The sequence below is a fragment of the Desmodus rotundus genome, chromosome 3 (genome assembly GCF_022682495.2).
Source record: "Desmodus rotundus isolate HL8 chromosome 3, HLdesRot8A.1, whole genome shotgun sequence".
In the NCBI taxonomy this organism is placed as follows: Eukaryota; Metazoa; Chordata; class Mammalia; order Chiroptera; family Phyllostomidae; genus Desmodus; species Desmodus rotundus.
Genome location: NC_071389.1, coordinates 161,110,807 through 161,131,077, shown reverse-complemented (window position 1 = coordinate 161,131,077; position 20,271 = coordinate 161,110,807). Strand labels below are relative to the sequence as shown.

Below are 20,271 nucleotides of genomic sequence, written 5' to 3'. Positions count from 1 at the left end.
TTGTAAAAATTGTTAGTATGAGAATAGAAATTCAATTAAGTGACAGATCATTTGTAGCTGTTCTTGTAGAATCCAGTGGAAATCTAGTTAAGATGATTAAAATGTCCCTTACCTCATCTTCTTTTCTTCTAGCTGCTATGCCTTTTTTACCTTCTTCGATGACGAGCCTAAAATTATCTCAAAACAGATTTACATGTGTTCCAGAGGCAATTTTATCTCTTCCACAGTAAGTTTATTATTTTAATTTTGAAACCATGTTAGCTGGAACAGAGCCCTCAGAAACATGGTTTTGGCCTAGGCAAATAAATGTAATTATTTCTCAGCTTAATATTTTTAAATCTATGAATGTTGGACATTCACTAGACAAAAGACAAAGTTGTAACTTGGATTTTTAAACTTTTGTATTAATTTAGTGTGCTGTTATATAGAAACGATTTAAGATTACTTGGTATATAATTGCATTATTATAATCAAATGAGATTTCATTGACTGTCACTTTAACTTTTGAAATTTTACTTGCTCTGGAGGTTGATATGTTGCTAAGATACTGTTAACTTGGAAATTTTACTTAAGTTTTCGCGATGTTTTTGGTGAAGATTAGGATAACTTATGTAGTCCCAGGTGTTGGGGGATAATTGTGGTTATTTTCAATAAAAACAAAAGCTTCCTGTTAACAGATTCATGCATTAAATAGATTTGAAATGTGTTGTCATCTTACATAGTATTCTAATTGTGCTGTGCATTATAAACCAATTCCAGAAGTGTTTGCATGCGACCATATACATATATAGACAAATGATACTTAGTTATAATTTAGCTATAGAATGTGTCAGACATATAATAGTTAATATAAATCCAGCTTTAAAATGTGTCAGACACTGTTCTAACTGCATAGCAGCAGCTCATCTCTTTCATCTTCCTAATAATCCTATGAAATAGCTATTGCTATTATCTTCACTTTATGATGAGGACGTTATTTCATTAGAGTTATAAAGTAACTAGCTCAAAGTCATTGTTTTAAACACTGGTGGTTTGACTTCAGAATCTCAGCTCTCACATACAGGCGCCTCCAGAATGCAGGTGGTCCTATATTTTAAGCATAATATAATCCAGACACTGTGTTTGAAAGTTAAATACTTATGAAATTTGATTGAGATATATGCCATAAAGAAGATTTCTTCCCAGAGAACTGACAATATTACCTAGTCCCTAATTACACTATACCTTTAGATGCCATCTTCTGGCATACTTTTCCAGCATTTTGTATACAGTCTTTTATATTTATTCTGTTGTTTCACAAATGAGCATCCAGTTGGCCAGCTTTAATCTCCATTGAGGCTAAGAGACACTGCTTTGAATAATCTGGTGATTCTTGGGTTTGTCTCTTTTGCATTGTTTGCTAGACATCAATGTCTTATCTCTAATATGGCCAAATATGTTTTTTTGTTTTCATGCATTTTAAAATTGCTGTGCGGACGTGAATCTTTTTCTAGCAGACCGTACAGCTACATGAGTTTAGAATTAATTCATCATGTTTCAAATATGCTGAATGACAGGGGTCTGTACCTAGTTGTAAAAGTCCAGGCAAACTTTTAGTCAAATATACCACAATCACTGACTGTCTTTATTCTTCCTATACACGTGCACTTATATATTAACACATAATTTTTCTGCAATTTTCTGCAAACTTTGGGTAACATGTTCTTGCATGAAAGCAACTATTTTGCATCGAGAGCCTACTGTATGCAAGGCATCAGGTTTAGTGTTACATTATTTATCACACTGAGACAAGCTGGTGAAAGGGTGTACAATATTAACTAACTCCAGGATCCAACCTCTGAAGAATCCCCCCAGTAATGAGTGAAATTGAAAAGACACATGGAGGCTACATCTTTGTAACTCTTGAATAGAAGGCAAGAATTTTAGTGACTATTTTTATATTTGTTAATTATGATTTCTCAGGTATCATAAATATTTGTAAGACACTTGTTCTTTTTCTCATTCTGAGATTGAAGTTTTTCTGTTTCTGATGTAAGGAAACTAGGCCTCAGTTTTGCTTTTAATGGTTCTTATTCATTTCAATGTTCCTAGTGAAATGTGCCTTCTTTCTAGCCCATATATACCTGTATGCACAGAAAAACACACATGTATATGTATATATAAATATTGTTAGTTTGAAAGTTATTATCTCACTCTAGTGAAAGTTACTGATGATATAATTTCATGTACTTTGGGGACACTCATTTGGTTTTTATCTTAACATTGTACTGTTTTAGTTTGCGATCTTTAGATATGAGCAGCAATGATATTAAGTATCTACCAAGCCCTGCACACTGGAAATCTTTGAACTTAAGGGAACTCTTGTTTAGTCATAATCAAATCAGCATCTTGGACTTGAGCAAAAAAGCACATGCGTGGTCTAGAGTAGAGAAACTACATCTTTCTCATAACAAGCTCAAAGAGGTAAGAATCCATCTTTATTTGCTTAAAATAATGGTCAATATGCTTTGAAAATATGCTTTCATAATTTGCATCTTTAAAATTGTCACTTAAAAATCTGTTATATTTCCTACCTTTTAAATAAGATCTAAAGCCATCGTAATGTAAAAAAATATATTAACAATGCTTACTTTCTATAAAAATTACTTTCTTATGCTCTATTTTTGAATTATATTAATATACATTTAAATATGAGTTGTGTAATGCATTAAATGTGTCATTTAATCATTAAAATCTCTGTTCTGTTAACAGACTCTCAGATGCTCTACACTTCTAAAGTTGACACTGGGCTGTATATAGCCTGTGTATTTTAGCTAATTTTCTTTCCTATATTCTTAAATTTCACATTCCTTCACCATGCTACCCCTCACCTGAGTGGACCAACCTTCTCTGCTTCACTCCATTGCCTCTGTTACAAATCTGAAATTGATTAATCATTCACCTCAGGGAAAAATTTGTTTAAAGATTTTATTAATCTATTAATAATAGATTATTATTAATAGAGAGATGGGAAGGGAAGGAGAAAGAGAGGGAGAGAAACATCAGTGTGGGAGAGAAGCATCGATGTGTGAATGCCTCCTGCACACCTCCAACTGGGGGCCTGGATTGCAACCCAGGTCTGTGTCCTGACTGGGAATGGAACTGGCGACCCTTTGGTTTGCAGGCTGGAACTCAATCCACTGAGCCACACCAGCCAGGGCAGAAAAAAAATTTTTTTTTTTTTTGGCCAAGCTCAAGCCTGTTGTTTATAAAAGCCAAAAAGAATTCAGTGTCTAAAATTATGAGGTTCAGAATACCTGAATATTTTTTGGTACCTGATATTTTGCCAGCAAATTAATGTTCTTTAATCCTAAAATAATGAATATAGCTTAAAAGTTTAGAACAGAGAAAAAAACAACTCTAGTTAATGTGCCACCTAAAGAATAAACATTTAGTTGTATTTTGATTGCATTAAGTTGTATACAAGTTCGTGATGACCAGACCTTTAGTTTTACTGAAGAACAGACAATGTGAGGGAACAGACTTGAAGCCACAGAGGACTGGATTTGGAAAGCTATACAGAAATTTACTTTCAGTGTTGTGAAGAGAAGACATATGTTACCAAGGGAGAATAGGTGTTCAAAGATTATAACTAAGTGACATAGATTGTTTTGGGTGTAAGTGTTTTTAAACATTTACAGCGAAAACCGTGACAAGCATCTGGAAGGTTCCAGAACGCTGTTGAAAGGTCGTGCACACTGCTGATGGGATCCCTGGTCCCTTCTGGTCTCCTATCAGCACCTTGTTTCTTGGCAACCCAAGTTTTCCTTCTTACCAACGGAATGTGCCCTTTTTTTCTTTCATTAAGATTCCTCCTGAGATTGGCTGTCTTGAAAACCTGACATCTCTTGATGTTAGTTACAACTTGGAACTGAGATCCTTTCCCAATGAAATGGGGAAATTAAGCAAAATATGGGATCTTCCTTTGGATGAATTGCGTCTTAATTTTGATTTTAAACATATAGGATGTAAAGCCAAAGACATCATAAGGTTAGATAATTTTATTTCCATTTGTTTCTATTAAGTTTGTTTCAGAATTCCTCTGTGACTTTGATGGATATAGAGTTACGCAATAGAAAAAAATGTATAGTACTATTTAACATTAATATACGATGTGTCATTTGCCTTTTATTTAATGAATGGGGTTATATGGTGCCACTGGAGAGCTTTCAGTATATGCATTAACAGTGCACCGAAAGACAAGTGCATTTTGCTTATATGAGCTGTGCGTTCTTTTGCATACAATATTTTAAAAGTGTGACATTTTAAATAATTCAATACACAAGAATTCACCTATACCTTCAATATACTGTTAATCAGTTTATTGTTTAATTTGTGTCTTTCTAATACCAGGTTTCTTCAACAGAGGTTAAAAAAGGCTGTGCCCTACAACCGCATGAAACTGATGATTGTGGGAAATACTGGGAGTGGTAAAACCACCTTGTTGCAGCAATTAATGAAAACCAAGAAATCAGAACTTGGGATGCAAAGTCCCACAGTTGGCATAGACGTGAAAGACTGGCCTATCCCGATAAAAGGCAAAAGGAAGAAAGACCTCATTCTAAATGTGTGGGATTTTGCAGGTATTTGTTTCGCTAGAATTTTAACATCACGTTTATCTTTTATTTAGAACAGGTTTTTAAAAAATAACTGATTTTTTGGTCCCAATACTGCAAAAAAACCAGTGAAGCCTATAAATTATTCCAAAGCCACTTACTTCTCCCAGGATTACTCTTGCCACCAGAATGGAGCAGCCCGTGGAGGGGGTGTGAGAAATGAGTAGGTGCCAGCTGAAGTTGATACTTGGTGGGCAGGTAACACTTTGGGTAAAAGTTCTCGGTCTCTCCTAAAAATTCAGTATAGTCTTTATAAACATTGTTGATTGTTTTTCTCAGTATGCTAAACACTGGAGAGCATCATTTAAAAATTTGTTTAGAAAGAAGGAAGGCTAAAACAGTCTCCTATCTTCTTCAGGCCGCGAGGAGTTCTACAGCACTCACCCCCACTTCATGACCCAGCGGTCCCTGTACCTCGCCGTCTACGACCTCAGCAAAGGGCAGGCCGAGGTCGACGCCATGAAGCCGTGGCTCTTCAATATAAAGGTGATCTGTTCTAAGCATCTGAAAATACAAAATAATTCTTATTTTTTGTACGTAAGGTAGTTTATTTTACGTAAACAGTTGCTTTAAAAGATTTTTTCTTTTCTAAAGTAATTTAGCAGCCCTGAAATTTTGAGTTGGGAGATTTTCAGAGTAATTAAGTTGTGACATGAAAATAATTGTTCCATATTGGTGAGTGTTACAGATACTTGTCATTAAAATTGAGAATATACATGCTAGAGTATTTTTAATCATATTTTTAAAAAATGCAATATGAACTTTTCTAATTTAAAATAAGTTATCCAAAAGAAAGGCAATCTGTACATCACTGCCCCCGTCTTCAGTGGCAATTTAGCATGAAGTCTTTCGGCTCTTACACTTTTAAACGATACCAGGTTCATAGGCTCTTTTTTTTTCTCTTCGTAAATTGAAGTGTCATTGACAATATGCTCTTCCCCGGGGGTTCTCTGTTCGTTATTTGCCAGTTTGCCCCTTGCCGTCATGCTGTCACCTATTCTTCACAAGCTCATTTTATAATTAAAAAAATTTATTTTGTTTTGACTTCCTTCAGTGGCTTCTTTTCTCATTGCAGACTCTAAATAGAATGACTTTAAAATGAATTCAAGAGACTGAGTTTGCAGATAAGGAAGAGAAAATATAAACTATGTTATGACACTTTGAAATAATTTGTAGGTTTAATAAATACTTATTTTGAAGTCGAAGCATACTTACAGAATAATTCATTTTAAAGAATAAAAACATGGAAAAGGAAAATACGCTACTACTGTTGCATAGGCCACCTGAAGAGTGGTAATGATTGAATTAAGAAAGGGCATAAAAATGACTTACAATTTTTTAAGGTTACATTTTTTTCTTAGGTTTAAGGAAAATAGTTATTTTCTTCTTGATGTCTTTTAATTTTTCATTTCCACTCGGGAGAATTTCAGTGGAACTGTGATCAGTCTTGATTTAAAAACAAACACGAGTATTTCGTGTCTTTCCCTGTAGGCTCGTGCTTCGTCTTCCCCAGTGATTCTCGTTGGCACACATTTGGATGTTTCTGATGAGAGGCAGCGCAAAGCCTGTATAAGTAAAATAAACAAGGAACTCTTGAACAAGCGAGGGTTTCCTGCAATACGCGATTACCACTTTGTGAACGCCACTGAGGAATCTGACGCTTTGGCAAAACTTCGGAAAACCATCATAAACGAGAGCCTTAATTTCAAGGTGATGCACTTAATGTCTACTATAAACTAGTAGATAAGTATAATGTATACATTCTTATGCCATGTAACTGCTTAGAAATGTTAGGCTTGAGGTATTTTTCGTAGCTGTTAGCATTATGAAAGTATTTTCCATTTTAAAACTACTTATTTATGCCATACTTCATTTCAGATTCATAGAAATGGGGTTGGAGAGATGGGTGAAAAAGGTGAAGGCGTTAAGAAGTACACCTGGTTGTTACAGAATAGTCACAGGATGTAAAGGACAGCACAGGGAATATAATCAATAATATTCTAACAACTATGTGTGGATGTGGTACTTACTGGAATGATCTCTTAGTAAGTTATGTAATGTCTAATCACTGCGGTGTCCATCTGAAGCTAATATTGTATCTCAACTGTAATTAAAAATACAAACATTAAAAAATAATTAGAGGATCTTGAGAGAATAAGAAAAGTTCTGAGAGACTGAGAGGATATTTCTGAGAGTATCTGAGTAAATGTTTCTGATGCCCTTTCTCTCCCAACTTCCTGTTGTGGCGAAGTATCAACAGGATAAATAGGAGTCCTGGGGTCTTGATCATCTTTCTTCTATTAGATTTTTTTAAACTTTGTTTTAATTGTTGTTCAAGTGCACTTGTCTCCATTCCCCCCACCATTCCCCCCACCCCAGCCATCCCCACCTCCCACCCTTGATCCTACCCTGCTTTGGTTTTGTCCATGTGTCCTTTATAGGTGTTCCTGAAAGCCCTTCCTCCTCTTCTCTTAGATTTTACCTGTTGCTCCTCCATCTGCTCCTTTCTTTGGGAGTTCCTTTTTCCATGCTCATCCTGATGTTCTGGGCTGTCCCTTCAGGCCTCTTGTCCCTGTGACTCTCATTCTAGATTCAACATTGTGACATGGCTTCATGGCGTTTTGACTTGGTTGTCAAGATCGCTGATTTCGTTTTCAACACTGCCTGAGCAGTTCTGCATTTCATTCAAATGGTGCCGTTCATTTTAGGAAAAATGTTTTTGATTTCTAAAGTGCCCTTCTCGTAAACTAAATGTAATTCATAGGCTTTATAAAACACAAATAAATTGGTTACCATGCAGAATACTTGTTTTTAATACTTAGAAAGAAATTTCTGGGGGCTTTACAGACAGCATGGTGTAAACTGCTTGGAAGATGCCACGAATGCTTTAACATGACAAACACAATGGTGAATTTCATTGTTAGCTCCTGTTGGCTGAGCTCATTAGCACTAATGAGAAAGGCCATGGCATGTAACCAAGGTCCTGCTGTGCCTGGACAGTCTTAGTATGATCACTAACAGTGTTCCAGAATGCTTTTCAGGAGTTCCATTCAGATGATAAATTTTATGATTGCCCTGGTTCGAATATGTCCAACCAGTTAGCTTAGTTCTGTTCCATTTCCGCAGATTATGCTCCTATCTGAAACCTAATGAGCCATTTATAAATGTGCTGGGCTTTGTGGAGATAATTTGCATGTTCGTGTTGTTCAACACATTCATTACAGTCACTAAAAGGTTGGTGATGGCGGATCACTGGCGGCATTTTATGTGAGAAGAATGGCATATTACTTATTTGCAGATTTCCCTACTCCCTCAGGAGACATATGAATAGGGAGTAACGTGACTTTTAAAAAACAAATATACAAATTTCGTTCATCCAGTTAAAATTATCTTTATCCAGGTGTTTTCTTCTGAGACTATACCCATACTTATAGAACTTTGTTCTTTCTTTTATTATTTTAATATCTTCTCTTTTGACCATTCATGTTAGACCATATGTTATGTTTTTAAAAAGACTTCTTGGAGGATAAGTTGTTTTTTTCAAAAAAAGCCTGAATTAGTTGAAGCAAAGTCTGTGGATAAAGTGGTTGCATTATCAATCAATAAAACCACAATTCTTCCTGCATTTATAGATGAAATCTGAAGTCTGCACAATACAAGAAAGTAAAGAAATGCCTTGAGAAATACAAATATTATTTGAAGAAAGGTGTATATTGCTAATGGATTCATCATTCTGGCATTTTGGCTTGGAAGTTTTTTTGATTGCTTTGCAAAACAGTGACTCCAGTGACCTTGAACCAACTAGCCTGCCAGAACTTGAATATTTTTACCTCTCTTGGTGCTTCAACCTGTATTCAAATAGCAGCTTTTAATCTATTAGAGATCATTTTTTTTGCGCTCTCATTTTTTTCATCTTACTTTATGTTGGCTCTTCTCTAATCTCTTACCATCTCACCCTTATTAACTTTATCTGGGCTTAGTTCTGTTCTCTAGCATAAAAGTGCATTTTCTTTTTCTTGACTGTTGGTGACCTGACACAAATGAAAAGAAATAGGACAAAACAGAGTTTAATGCCAAGAACACCCTTTTCAATGTGTGCAGCCCATCAGTACATAGCAGGGAAGTATCCTTTGCTGGCCCTGGAGCCCAGCACTATAAAATTCATCCCTTTCCTACCTGACTTGCTTACTGTGAGAACCCTTGTTTATTTCTGTATATAAGTTTTCCTCCTTGAGTTAAAACATAAACTTTAATCTGAAGTTTTGTTTTATCTTAGTTTATAAATGATGCAGAGAGGGATTATGAAACGTCGACGTTAGTAGAATTATATTTAATTTTCTGGTCCAAGGGATCTATGAACACAGTCTTTCAAATTACTGTTTGGTGGTAAATATGTACGTATTGGTTATGGCTGCTGTAAATGAAGTTCCTTAAGGTTCTAGTTACAGCCCTGGCTGGGTGCTCAGCGGGTTAGCACGTTGTCCCCCTACGCCCAGGGTGCACGTTTGGTCTCTGGCCAGGGCACATACGTGAATCAGCCAATGAATGCATAATAAATAAATGGGACAAAAAAATCGATGTTTCTCTCTCTTTCTCTCCCTTCCTCTTTCTCTCTAAAACCAATAAATACAATTTTTAAAAAGGTTCTAGTTACAAGTAGAAAAAAGCAACTTAAATCTTATGTGTATGTTTATAAAACCAATTTCTATTTGTAATAAGTTTAAGAATTTAGGTAGAAATTCTGATATTGTCAGGTAAAAAGAATATACAAGAATACATTCATGGGTCAGGAAATGAGGAGAGTCTGCCACCTGGTGGTTCTCAAAGGCATTTTAGTTACTATTGTCAGAGTTTTATTTTTATTTAAATTAGATTTTCAAGAAATAAAGTTTGGAAAAGATTTCTATTGTAGACTTCTAACATATTAAGACCATTTAAAATGCTTTATTTTATATATAGTATGCAGCGATTAAATTCAGAATAACAGACCAAAAATCATCCTCTCATATCAGAGTGCTGAGATGATTTTTTATTTTCTGAAGTTTAAGTTTTCACCAAAAAGCATAGCTCAGGTGAGGAAATACCATGTCTGCCTCCAGGCTGGTTGATGTGTACATTCCACTAATACAACATTTTGCAAAGAACAAGCAAAGAATTTAATGTTTTATCTGAGGGTGTGGATATTTTCATCTAGGGTTCAAATGTTCTTGTGATAATGGTTACTTATGCTAGCATATCTATTAAATCCTGTATTTGTGGTTAGTGATTTTTTCCTTGGTTTTGCCCTGGATTTTCTGGATAGTTAAATAAATATTTCCATACAACTTTATTTGATAGTTCTTTCCAAATTGGCTTCTGTGTTCATATGTTCTTATTTTAATATCTTTTATTTATCCCTCACAATTTAAATGATTTTATATCACATTTTGATTTGAGTTCAAAATATACTTCTGAATGATATACCTTTTCTTTAAAACCGTTAGCAGTGAATTTACCAATCACCTGACAAATATATGAATAAAGTGGATTTTTTCTAGCTTGTCATTTTTAATTACATAGATCCGAGATCAGCCTGTTGTTGGGCAGCTGATTCCAGACTGCTATGTGGAACTTGAGAAAATCATTTTATCAGAGCGTAAAAATGTGCCAATTGAATTTCCTGTAATTGACCGGAAACGATTATTACAACTTGTGAAAGAAAATCAACTGCAGTTAGATGAAAATGAGCTTCCTCATGCAGTTCACTTCCTAAATGAATCAGGTTTGTTTCAAAATTTTGTTTCAAAATTTTCCAAAACTTGGCTATGGTCATTTGTACAAATGAATCTGAACCTTGCTACAATTTACATTCAATATTCAACAGGATAGCTTCAGAATTCTTTAGTAGGACACTGCTGATTTTCTTTATGGCGGACCATCAGGTGCACTGATGTTAAATCATATATCATGTCGTAAGACAAGACTTGGAAACCATCTAGGGGCGACAGTGGAAAGTGTCTCTGAGTAGGAGTTAAAATGTGCAGGTTCTACAACTCCACTTCAGGAGTTAAAATGTGTGGGTTCTAGAACTCAACGTCACAAGCCAGGAGATGTGGAGCCCTGAGCACAGGACATATCCTCTCATTGTATCAAATGAATTCAGTGGGTGGGAGGTGCTTGTCAGCTGTGAAAGAGAATTATTATTGGAATGGTCTGTCTGGGCACTTTGAGAATCAGTGGTTGCCTCAGATGATTCAGCTGTGAGTGGTGGTTCTTGCTCCATTACATCACACATTGTTAGCCTGATAGCACAGATAGCAACTTTCAACCCGACTTCAGTGCTAATTATGTCCCTGATCAGCATAACCTCCCTAGAAATGTGTGAGTTGAATTGTAGTCCCAGGGTTAGTGTCTGGGAAGCTGCTCTTTGATCCCTAGATTCTACTTTAGGAAAAATAATTTTCATGGGGATTATAATCTGTTCCTTCTTCCCATCATTTTTTAAAATGATAGCTTCCCAGGACATTCTGTCTCTTACCTGTATTTGAAAATAAATGTGTCTTTGTATTATATATTTAGAAAGCCATAAAGAAAATTATGAATTTCTATTTATTTGAAAATGTATGCTCTGCAATATAGGTCATTGTCTCAAACATGCTTATATATAACCATTCTTTGTCATTCAGACAATTCTTCTTTATAATATGGGGACTTTAGAGCTTGAGAACTAGGATGGCCGGTTAGAGTCCCAGCTCTGCCAATGGCTGTGCTGGAGGTTTCTCATCTGTCAGACGGGGAGGTCAGACTAGATCCTCTTTCTCTCTTGATATTTATATATTCTAGATTTCATGTGTCACTGTTTGACTTTTTTTTTACCACAGGGGTCCTTCTTCATTTTCAAGACCCAGCACTACAGTTAAGCAACTTATATTTTGTGGAGCCCAGGTGGCTTTGTAAAGTCATGGCACAGGTGGGTGTCTCCTATTTTTGTGACGGGGGGGGTGATGACTGAAGAGAAGAATAAATGGCACCCAGAGTGCTGGGTATTAGAGACTTTGTTTTCAGTTACGGTAGAAACTACTGTAGATGTAGAAAACTGTAGAACGCTTCATGTAGAAAACTTCATGGAAGAGCTTCAAGGAAAGAAGGAAGATATCTTAAGAGTTCACATTAACGTCTTTAATGCCTTTAATGACGTATTTGTAACATTGTGTTCCACAGTGCTTTTCTAGATCCTGATTATAGCTTTGGTTTGTTATTGACTCAGTCAACTGAAGGAAAAATTCATGAAAATCCTTGGGGTAAATATGTATGAGAAATTTGGGTTGCTGAGCCTGTGAGACCTCTGTCTCTACAACACGGTGGGGAGTTTTGACTCTTGGCAGGAATGGTCTGAGTTCTAAATGCTTATAATTTTTGAAGACTTTGGATGGTGATTGTAACAGCTATCCTTTCTCCATTTATATTTCACATGGAAATTATTTATTCCCATGATAATTACCAATGAGTTTATACTAATTAGTTAAAATATTCCATCCATATAGGTTTGTTACTGAAAATTGTTCAAGGGAACACACTAGCTCAGATTTCTCCACATCACACCATTAACTCTTAAGGCCAGATAACTCTTGGATGTACATGACAATGGCAGCATCTTTGGTCTCTGTACATGTTAGTAGCACCTTCCTAGTTATGACAAACAGCAATGTGTTCAGACATTGCCGAATACTGTTGGGGATGCAAAATCATCCCGGTCGAGTTTAATCCTGGCTCAGGAAGCTGTCTCTACTCACTGGTGATTATTTGCTTTATGAATATAATTTATAGTTTTTCATGTGGCTCCCTGAATTCCTCAAATGATTATAGCTTTTTACATTAGAAGTCTCTCTTCTGATTAAACCACAAGGCTGATTAAATTCCCTCACATAATCTTGAATGATAGTTCTTAAATTCTATCCAAGTAAAAAGAGTCTAAATCTTGGGTCTAAATCCTATAACACAGAACTTGAGAGCATGTTAGTACATCATTTTAACTGACAGTTAAATGTAAGGTGGTTGCTATTACTATTTGGTAGCTATGGTTAGGTAGGTTTTTATCCTTCTGCACATGGAAAGTGTGATTTCACTCATCTTCTTTTAAATGATAGTGGAGCCAACAGAGTGGGGTGGTCCAGAGCACAAGCCCTGGGGTCGTTGTGACCTGTATGCAAATCTCTTACAATACTTGTTTTGTGACATTTCTTAATGTTTTAAGCCTTTTTTCCATTTGTAAAATAAAAATAGTAAAAATTTTAACCTTTACATTGCCTCCCTAGTTCAGTGTAAGAAATTGGGCCCTTCTGATTCCTGAGTAGGTGGGTTTATGTATGTTCTAGGACCCTGTGGGTTTCTCCAACAAACCCTCCTGTGAGGTGGGAGTTTCTTTTGCCACCTTAACCCCCACAGGTTTTTATAGCCAGAGATTTTTGAGGCTTTATTTCCCAGTGTTGGAACCCTGGGTTGTGAGGTCTGTCTCACTCTCCAGTTGTTCCTCCCGGTTTATCCACATGCAAACGTGGGACCGCTTGGTCTGCCAGCTGCTGTCTTGTCTGTCACAGTCCGCCAGCCACTGCCTCACCCACCCAGTCTTCTAGCCACCCCTTTGCCCTGCATCCTTTCCTCCCCAGCTGCCTGTCTCCACACCTTGTACCAGTCTGAATGAATGTTTCTTTTTTAACTCCTTGATGGTCAGACTTCTATACAGTTCAATTTTCTGGCAGTTCTGGTTATTTTTTGTTTTTAAATTTGTTGTTGTCCTTCTTTTGGTTGTGTGAGGAGGCAAAGTATATCTACCTATGCCTCCATCTTGGCCAGAGGTCTAATAATTAAAAAAAAAATTTATTGTGCTTTTTTCATTATCATTTTGCCACCTTATAGACCCTACCCTCTTCCCCCACCCCCACAATTACTACACTGTTGACATGGACAGTGTAGTAATTGGTAGCTCCATCCCTCCACCCCTACTTCCCCCCAACTCTAGAGCTGTCATCCTGCTCTCTATCTGTGAGTCTGTCTCTGTTTTGCTTGTTAGTTCAGTTTTTTCCTTAGATTTCACATATGAGTGAAGTCGTATGACATTTGTCTTTCTCTGACTGCCTTAATTCACTCAGGATAATGTTCTCCAGGTCTATGGCAAAGGGTAAAATTTTCTTTTTTTATGGTCAAGTAGTATTCCATGTGTATATGTCTCGTAGTTGTTTTATCCATTCATCTACTGATGGACACTTGGGCTGATTCCATATTTTGGTGATTATAAATAACACTGCAGTGAACATAGGGGTGCTTATTATGTTCTTTCAAATTAGTGCTTTGTGTTCCTTTGCATATATTCCCAGAAGTGGAATCGCTGGGTCAAAAGGCTGTTCCATTTTTAATTTTTTGAGATATCTCCATACTGCTTTCCACAGTGGTTGTGACAATCTGCACTCCTAGCAACAGTGCAAAAGCGTTCCCCATTCTCTGCATCCTTGCCAGCACTTGTTCACTGATTTATTGCTTATAGCCATTCTGACAGGTGTGAGGTGATATCTCATCATGGTTTTAATTTGCATTTCTCTGATAATTAGTGGTTGTGCATCTTTTCATATGACTATGGGCCATCTATGTGTCCTCTTTGGTGAAGTGTCTGTGCAGGTCCTTCGCCCATTTTCCAATTGGATTGTTTGGTTTTTGGTGTTGAGTTTTGTAAGTTCTTCATACATTTTGAATGTAAAACTATGCTATAAGACCATAGTAATCAAGGCAGCATGGTACTGGAATAAAAATGGACATAGAAGATGATGGAAAAGAATAGACAGTCCAGAAATAAACTCACACCTTTATAGCCAATTAATAATTGACAGAAGAAGAAAGCACATATAATGGGCTGAAGATAAATTATTCAATAAATGGTGTGGGGAAAATTGGACAGATACATGCAGAAAAATGAAAGTAGACCACTTTCTTACACCACACACAAGAATATGGATTAAATGGATTAAATGGATGAAGTCAAAATGGATTAAAGACTTCAATATTAGAGATTAAACCATGAAAATACTAGCAGTAAACATGAGCAGTAAAATCTCTGATCTTGTTTGTAGCAATACTTTATTTGATAGATCTTCTGAGGCAAGGAAAACAAAAGAAAAAATAAACAAATGGGAGTACATCAAACTAAAAAGTTTTTGCACAACAAAGGAAACCATCAAAAAAATGAAAAGACAACCCATGCGATAAGAGAACATGTTTGCCAATACATCTGAAAAGGAGTTACATAAATTATTTTTTGAGTGGAGTGGATGCCCTACTGGGCTTCTAGGTAGCATCGCTGCTACTTAGTGAAGTTAGGTCCTCCTGTGTTATATTTGACCTTGTTAAAATCATTCTGATTATTTTCAGTGAGCAAAGTGACACAAAATTCTTTAAATTCAAAACTTTTCAGAAAGGAAATTCCAGTGATTATTTATAAGTTTGAATCTTTCAGATTTTGACAGTGAAAGTGGAAGGCTATACAAAGCATCCTAAAGGAATTATTTCACGTAGAGATGTGGAAAAATTTCTTTCAAAGAAAAAGAGATTTCCGAAGAACTACATGCACCAGTACTTTAAACTCCTAGAAAAATTTCAGATTGCCTTGCCAATAGGAGAAGAATATTTGTTGGTTCCAAGCAGGTAAACCAAAAACTTAAATAATTTATTATCTTGCAGAAACACACTATCTATTATGTTAATTGTCAAACTTTGATCTACGATTAATGTACTAAATATTATTTTTGCTTATTGTGTAAACTTTCTTCTGAAGTATAATATTTACTTTTAATGAAAATACTACATTTGACATTTTAAAGATAAAGTAAGCGACTTATTTTATGTCTATAGTTACTATTTGGTTTATAACTGCTTAACTTATTTAAGAAAGGTAAATAGTGGAGATTATTGTGTGTGTGTGTGTGTCTCCTTACGTGGTGCTGAGAGAGTTACTATAGTAGGTAAGTTATGTGGAGATAGTGAATTTTTACCACAGTCTTAAAAGAATCTATGGCAGTGAATTATCAGAGGAGAGTGGCAACACAACGGAGGCCTAATTTCTAGCCCAGTATTGTAAAATTTTTTCTTATTTCTTTATAAACACCTGGGGAATGTTATAATATAATATGACATTGAAAAGTGCAAATTGCATTGATTGATGGATGGTGGCCAATTCTAAAAATAGATAAAACACTTTTTTCTAGGACATGCAATCTATTCAAGTTTTTAAATAAGTATTTATATTTTAAATATTTTATTTATTTATTTTTAGAGGGGAAGGGAGGGAGAAGGAGAGGGAGAAAAACCTGGCCCACAACCCTGACTGGGAATTGAACTGATGACTCTTTGGTTCACAGGCCAGCACTCAATCCACTGAGCCATACCAGCCAGGGCTTTTCAAGTTTTATATAATCCCTTGCTGAATACTTGTTTGTACATAACTAATTGTAATAATTAATTTATTAGTGTAAATAAGAATACTGAAAAAATTCATTCTTCTACTACATCTGAGCATGCATTTGAGTTAAGTAACCATTGAATTTTTAAAGCAAAAAGAACATATAGCAAAAGAATATTACAAGAAAGGGCAATTGCTTAGAATATTTACCTTCAATTCATCAGTTTCAAGTAGTAAAGCACTTTGGTCAACATGGGTGGGTCTTTTATGAAACTCTATAATGATGGTGTCCTTTTTCATTTAGTTTGTCTGACCACAGGCCTGTGATAGAACTTCCCCATTGTGAGAACTCTGAAATTATCATTCGACTGTATGAAATGCCTTATTTTCCAATGGGATTTTGGTCAAGATTAATCAGTCGATTACTGGAAATTTCACCTTACATGCTTTCAGGAAGAGGTATGTATTTAACGAAGACAATTCTTAGAGAAGTTAGGGGGAAAGCATATTAAAATTAACATGTCACTTATTTGTAAGGCACCAGCAAATCTGAAAATGGGCTCATAAGACTTTAGGTTGGGCAATATAAAGACATGTGCTCAAATAAGTGGGTGCAATTTGTCAAGAGGAAAATCCATCAGTTTTTCATTTCATTCATATTTTAGACACATTTATAGTAAGTATGAATACCTTGCTTTCTAAGCCAAAGCAGATTAGAAGAAATAATTTTAGGAGGTGGGTTACCACGAGTCATTGGTTTAAACATGCACACACAGACACTCTCACACACACACAAGTGAATGGAGAAACACTAGGAATGACCACCACGAAGCTGGGAGTTTTACTCAAGTGTAACTTAGTAAAGTTACACTCGGACCATTCAGTGTTGGGACTGTGGTAGCTCCATTCTGCTGCACAACCCCTGAGGGGCTTACAAAAAAAGAATAAAAATGGGTCTTCATAATGCAGGTGTTACTCTGTTTTGAAATAAACCATACCTTGCTTGCAATTAATCAGCATGTAGGTAGTTACACTGCATTAAAACATTCAGGAAGTCTTGGTTGTAGCACGACCACCAACTTCTTTATAAAAGTTATGAGACATTGTTTATGATTCTCTTTCTTCATCTATTAAGCATATTAAGCTAATTAACATCATGAACCTGAAATCTATCTTAGTTGTCTACTGGACATTTTGTTTATTTTAAATATTATAAAATTAAGGATACGATATTTAGCATCATATTTAATGGACTGTAAATGATTATTCCAACACTTTTTTCAAAATAAATGCATCTCTATTGTCACATTGGGATGTGTAGAGTGATTTTTTCTCCTTTAATTTATGGAGGAGTTAATGATTAATGCTACACCTGGGTCTGTTTACACTTCTTTCAGAACGAGCACTTCGCCCAAATAGAATGTACTGGCGACAGGGCATCTACTTGAACTGGTCCCCTGAAGCTTATTGTCTGGTAGGGTCTGAAGTCTTAGATGATCACCCAGAGAGCTTCTTAAAAATTACAGTTCCTTCCTGTAGAAAAGGTAAGGAAATGAATTCAAAACTTTGAATTCTACCACTGAAGAATTAAACTTCTCTTTAACTTCATAGTTCCTCTTATTTAGCTTTGTCTCAGAATCAAGTTCAGATAGGGTGGTGATGAGCTCCTCTTTGGGTCACGTAGGCTGTATTCTTCTGGGCCAAGTTGTGGACCACATCGATTCTCTCATGGAAGAGTGGTTTCCTGGGCTATTGGAGATTGATATTTGTGGTGAAGGAGAAACTTTGTTGAAGAAATGGGCATTGTATAGTTTTAATGATGGTGAAGAACATCAAAAAATCTTACTTGATGACTTGATGAAGAAAGCAGAAGAAGGTATGTTTTGACACAACTTAACAAATGTTTTTAAGTGATCTTTCGATATCTGTAAAGTGCGTCTCATAATGAATGTAGAAAGCGCTCTTCCCCATGAGGGGTGAGTTAGAGGACACTACATGCAATTGCGGTGACAGCTCAGAAAGACAGATCAGATTTGTTACCAGTGAGATCACGTGCTGTAGACTCAGAAGAGTGCCAGTTTGAGAGGACGAACACTGGCGCATTGAGCAACATAACTTCATCTGTGAAATGGTAACACTAACCAAAACTACTTCATAAAATTGTTATAAAAATTAAAAAAGATGACTCATGGAAATCACTTAGCAACATGTCAGCCATGTAATAATTGCTCCATTGATGTGGCAAAAGTAGAGAATAGATAATTTCCTAGTCAGATTTTGGGTCGTATAAGGCAATTCTGAATTCTTTCTAACAAGTGAACCCAATTATGAGTTTTTAAAATTCCAATAGGTAGATAATAATTTAACCTTTAAAAATTTCTCAAATTTCCTAGAGAAAAATAGGATTGTAAGAAAATCTCAGAGACTGATTAGAAATAATAGAAAACTTTTGAAAATCATAATCACAAATTTATACACATCATTTGAAGGGTTTTTTTAAAATGTTTTACGTACTTCTCAGGAGACCTCCTAGTCAATCCAGATCAACCGAGGCTCACCATTCCCATATCTCAGATTGCTCCTGACCTGATTTTGGCTGACCTTCCTAGAAATATTATGTTGAATAGTGATGAATTGGAATTTGAACAAGCTCCAGAGTTTCTCTTAGGTAACTATATTTTTTGGTTTGAGAATTAAAGTTAGGATGCATTTTTTCTAATAATCTATACAGTGTTCAAATGTAATTGTATTTTGTTTTTTCATATCTTTATATAATTGTCATAATTTTTTTCCTTTGGAATGATGTATTTTAAAATAATAGCATGTTACAGATCTAGCATGCTTCATGCACACTTACTTCATGCACACTCTTGTAGACCAGGTTCAGTGAGGATAGGACTAGTATGGATGCACGTATATTTGTAGAATATGTCCTTGCATTTACTTCAATTGGAGGGATTGGAAGGCAGATAAAGAAGTTTTCAACTGAGTGATTCAGCCATATTTCAGTCTCAGAATGACAAAGTGTACTGCCGGTTAGCTTCGGGGCTAGGCATGGGGAAGACAGATGTGACAATTTTTCAACTTTCACTCCAGAATGCACACAAACATTGTTTTATCAGATATTTGGAAGATGGAATAGAAAATCATTGGGAGGAAACAAAATGAATGTGCCTTTTGATGGAATGGGATTGAGATTTGGAGGACCATACTAATAGAAATCTCCAACACGAAGCTGTCAATATAGTTCAGCAGGTAGCTTGTGAAAATGTGAAATTTTTCTCTATATAGGGAGAGATTAAGTTAGGGAGTGGACAAGGTATTTGAGTGGGAAGTATGTAGATGGAAGATAGGAAGAGTAAGGGCAAAATCTTCAGCTGCTTCTTAATTTATGGAGCAGAAGAAGGAAGAAGAATCATTAAAGGCAACTCGATTCAGTGAAACAAGTGGGTCATATTTATCTTCAAGTATACAGCAGGTGTAATTGCAACAGACATAATTTAGTTTTTCTGCTTGGACAGATTCACTTATGTGCTTTGTACTTTCTTTTCAAAAGGTGATGGCAGTTTTGGATCAGTTTATCGAGCAACCTATGAAGGAGAAGAAGTGGCTGTAAAGATTTTTAATAAACATACATCACTTAGACTGTTAAGACAAGTAAGAAATTCAGTAACATTATAACATGAAATCTTACATTGTTAATCTCCTGGAACCCTTGTGTGGCACATGTTTGGGAAAATGCAAAATGATAACCATACTTCCCCCAAAAGTTTACTTAAGTTTAATTATGAAATCCAACTTTGTCCTTTCTTCATGGAAGAAACAAAGAAAAGACAGTTTTCTGAGAATTCTTGTTTCCAGGCTTCACAGTTAAATACGAAATGTACAGAAGAAAAGAATGTTCTCCTTTTGAGGTCTTGTATTTCAAAGGAACTAAAATCCATACACAGTAGCCCACTTAAAAGCTTTTCTTGGCCTCAGTTAAGTTGCATGTTCTTTTCTCAACAAGCAGTTACATTCAGGGCAATGCTGTGTGCTGGCCGGGGTAGGCCCGTGTTACTGAACCAACCACTGTGGTAATAAAGATGGTATTACTTAGAATATTCCCACCTTTCCCTGAGACTGGAGTTGGGGTCGCTTTCCCCTAAAGTTAGTGGGCTCCATGGGTGAACGTTATATAGCTGAGCAAAA

General features: G+C 35.8%; 1 protein-coding gene across 4 annotated transcripts in view; it reads left to right on the top strand.

Annotated features, from left to right (window-relative positions):
* The window catches only part of LRRK2 (leucine rich repeat kinase 2), a 166,863-nt gene that overhangs the window by 110,898 nt on the left and 35,694 nt on the right, over positions 1 to 20,271 (top strand). For all 4 annotated transcript variants that reach the window (XM_071221057.1, XM_053921621.1, XM_024575582.4 and 1 more), the window contains 14 exons: positions 133 to 226; positions 2,277 to 2,463; positions 3,848 to 4,029; positions 4,393 to 4,622; positions 5,014 to 5,141; positions 6,147 to 6,365; positions 10,215 to 10,416; positions 11,516 to 11,604; positions 15,139 to 15,326; positions 16,385 to 16,539; positions 17,478 to 17,624; positions 17,765 to 17,956; positions 18,602 to 18,748; positions 19,637 to 19,737. In XM_071221057.1, the coding sequence (XP_071077158.1) occupies positions 133 to 226; positions 2,277 to 2,463; positions 3,848 to 4,029; positions 4,393 to 4,622; positions 5,014 to 5,141; positions 6,147 to 6,365; positions 10,215 to 10,416; positions 11,516 to 11,604; positions 15,139 to 15,326; positions 16,385 to 16,539; positions 17,478 to 17,624; positions 17,765 to 17,956; positions 18,602 to 18,748; positions 19,637 to 19,737 (2,261 nt within the window). The remainder of the gene's footprint in view (positions 1 to 132; positions 227 to 2,276; positions 2,464 to 3,847; positions 4,030 to 4,392; positions 4,623 to 5,013; positions 5,142 to 6,146; positions 6,366 to 10,214; positions 10,417 to 11,515; positions 11,605 to 15,138; positions 15,327 to 16,384; positions 16,540 to 17,477; positions 17,625 to 17,764; positions 17,957 to 18,601; positions 18,749 to 19,636; positions 19,738 to 20,271) is intronic.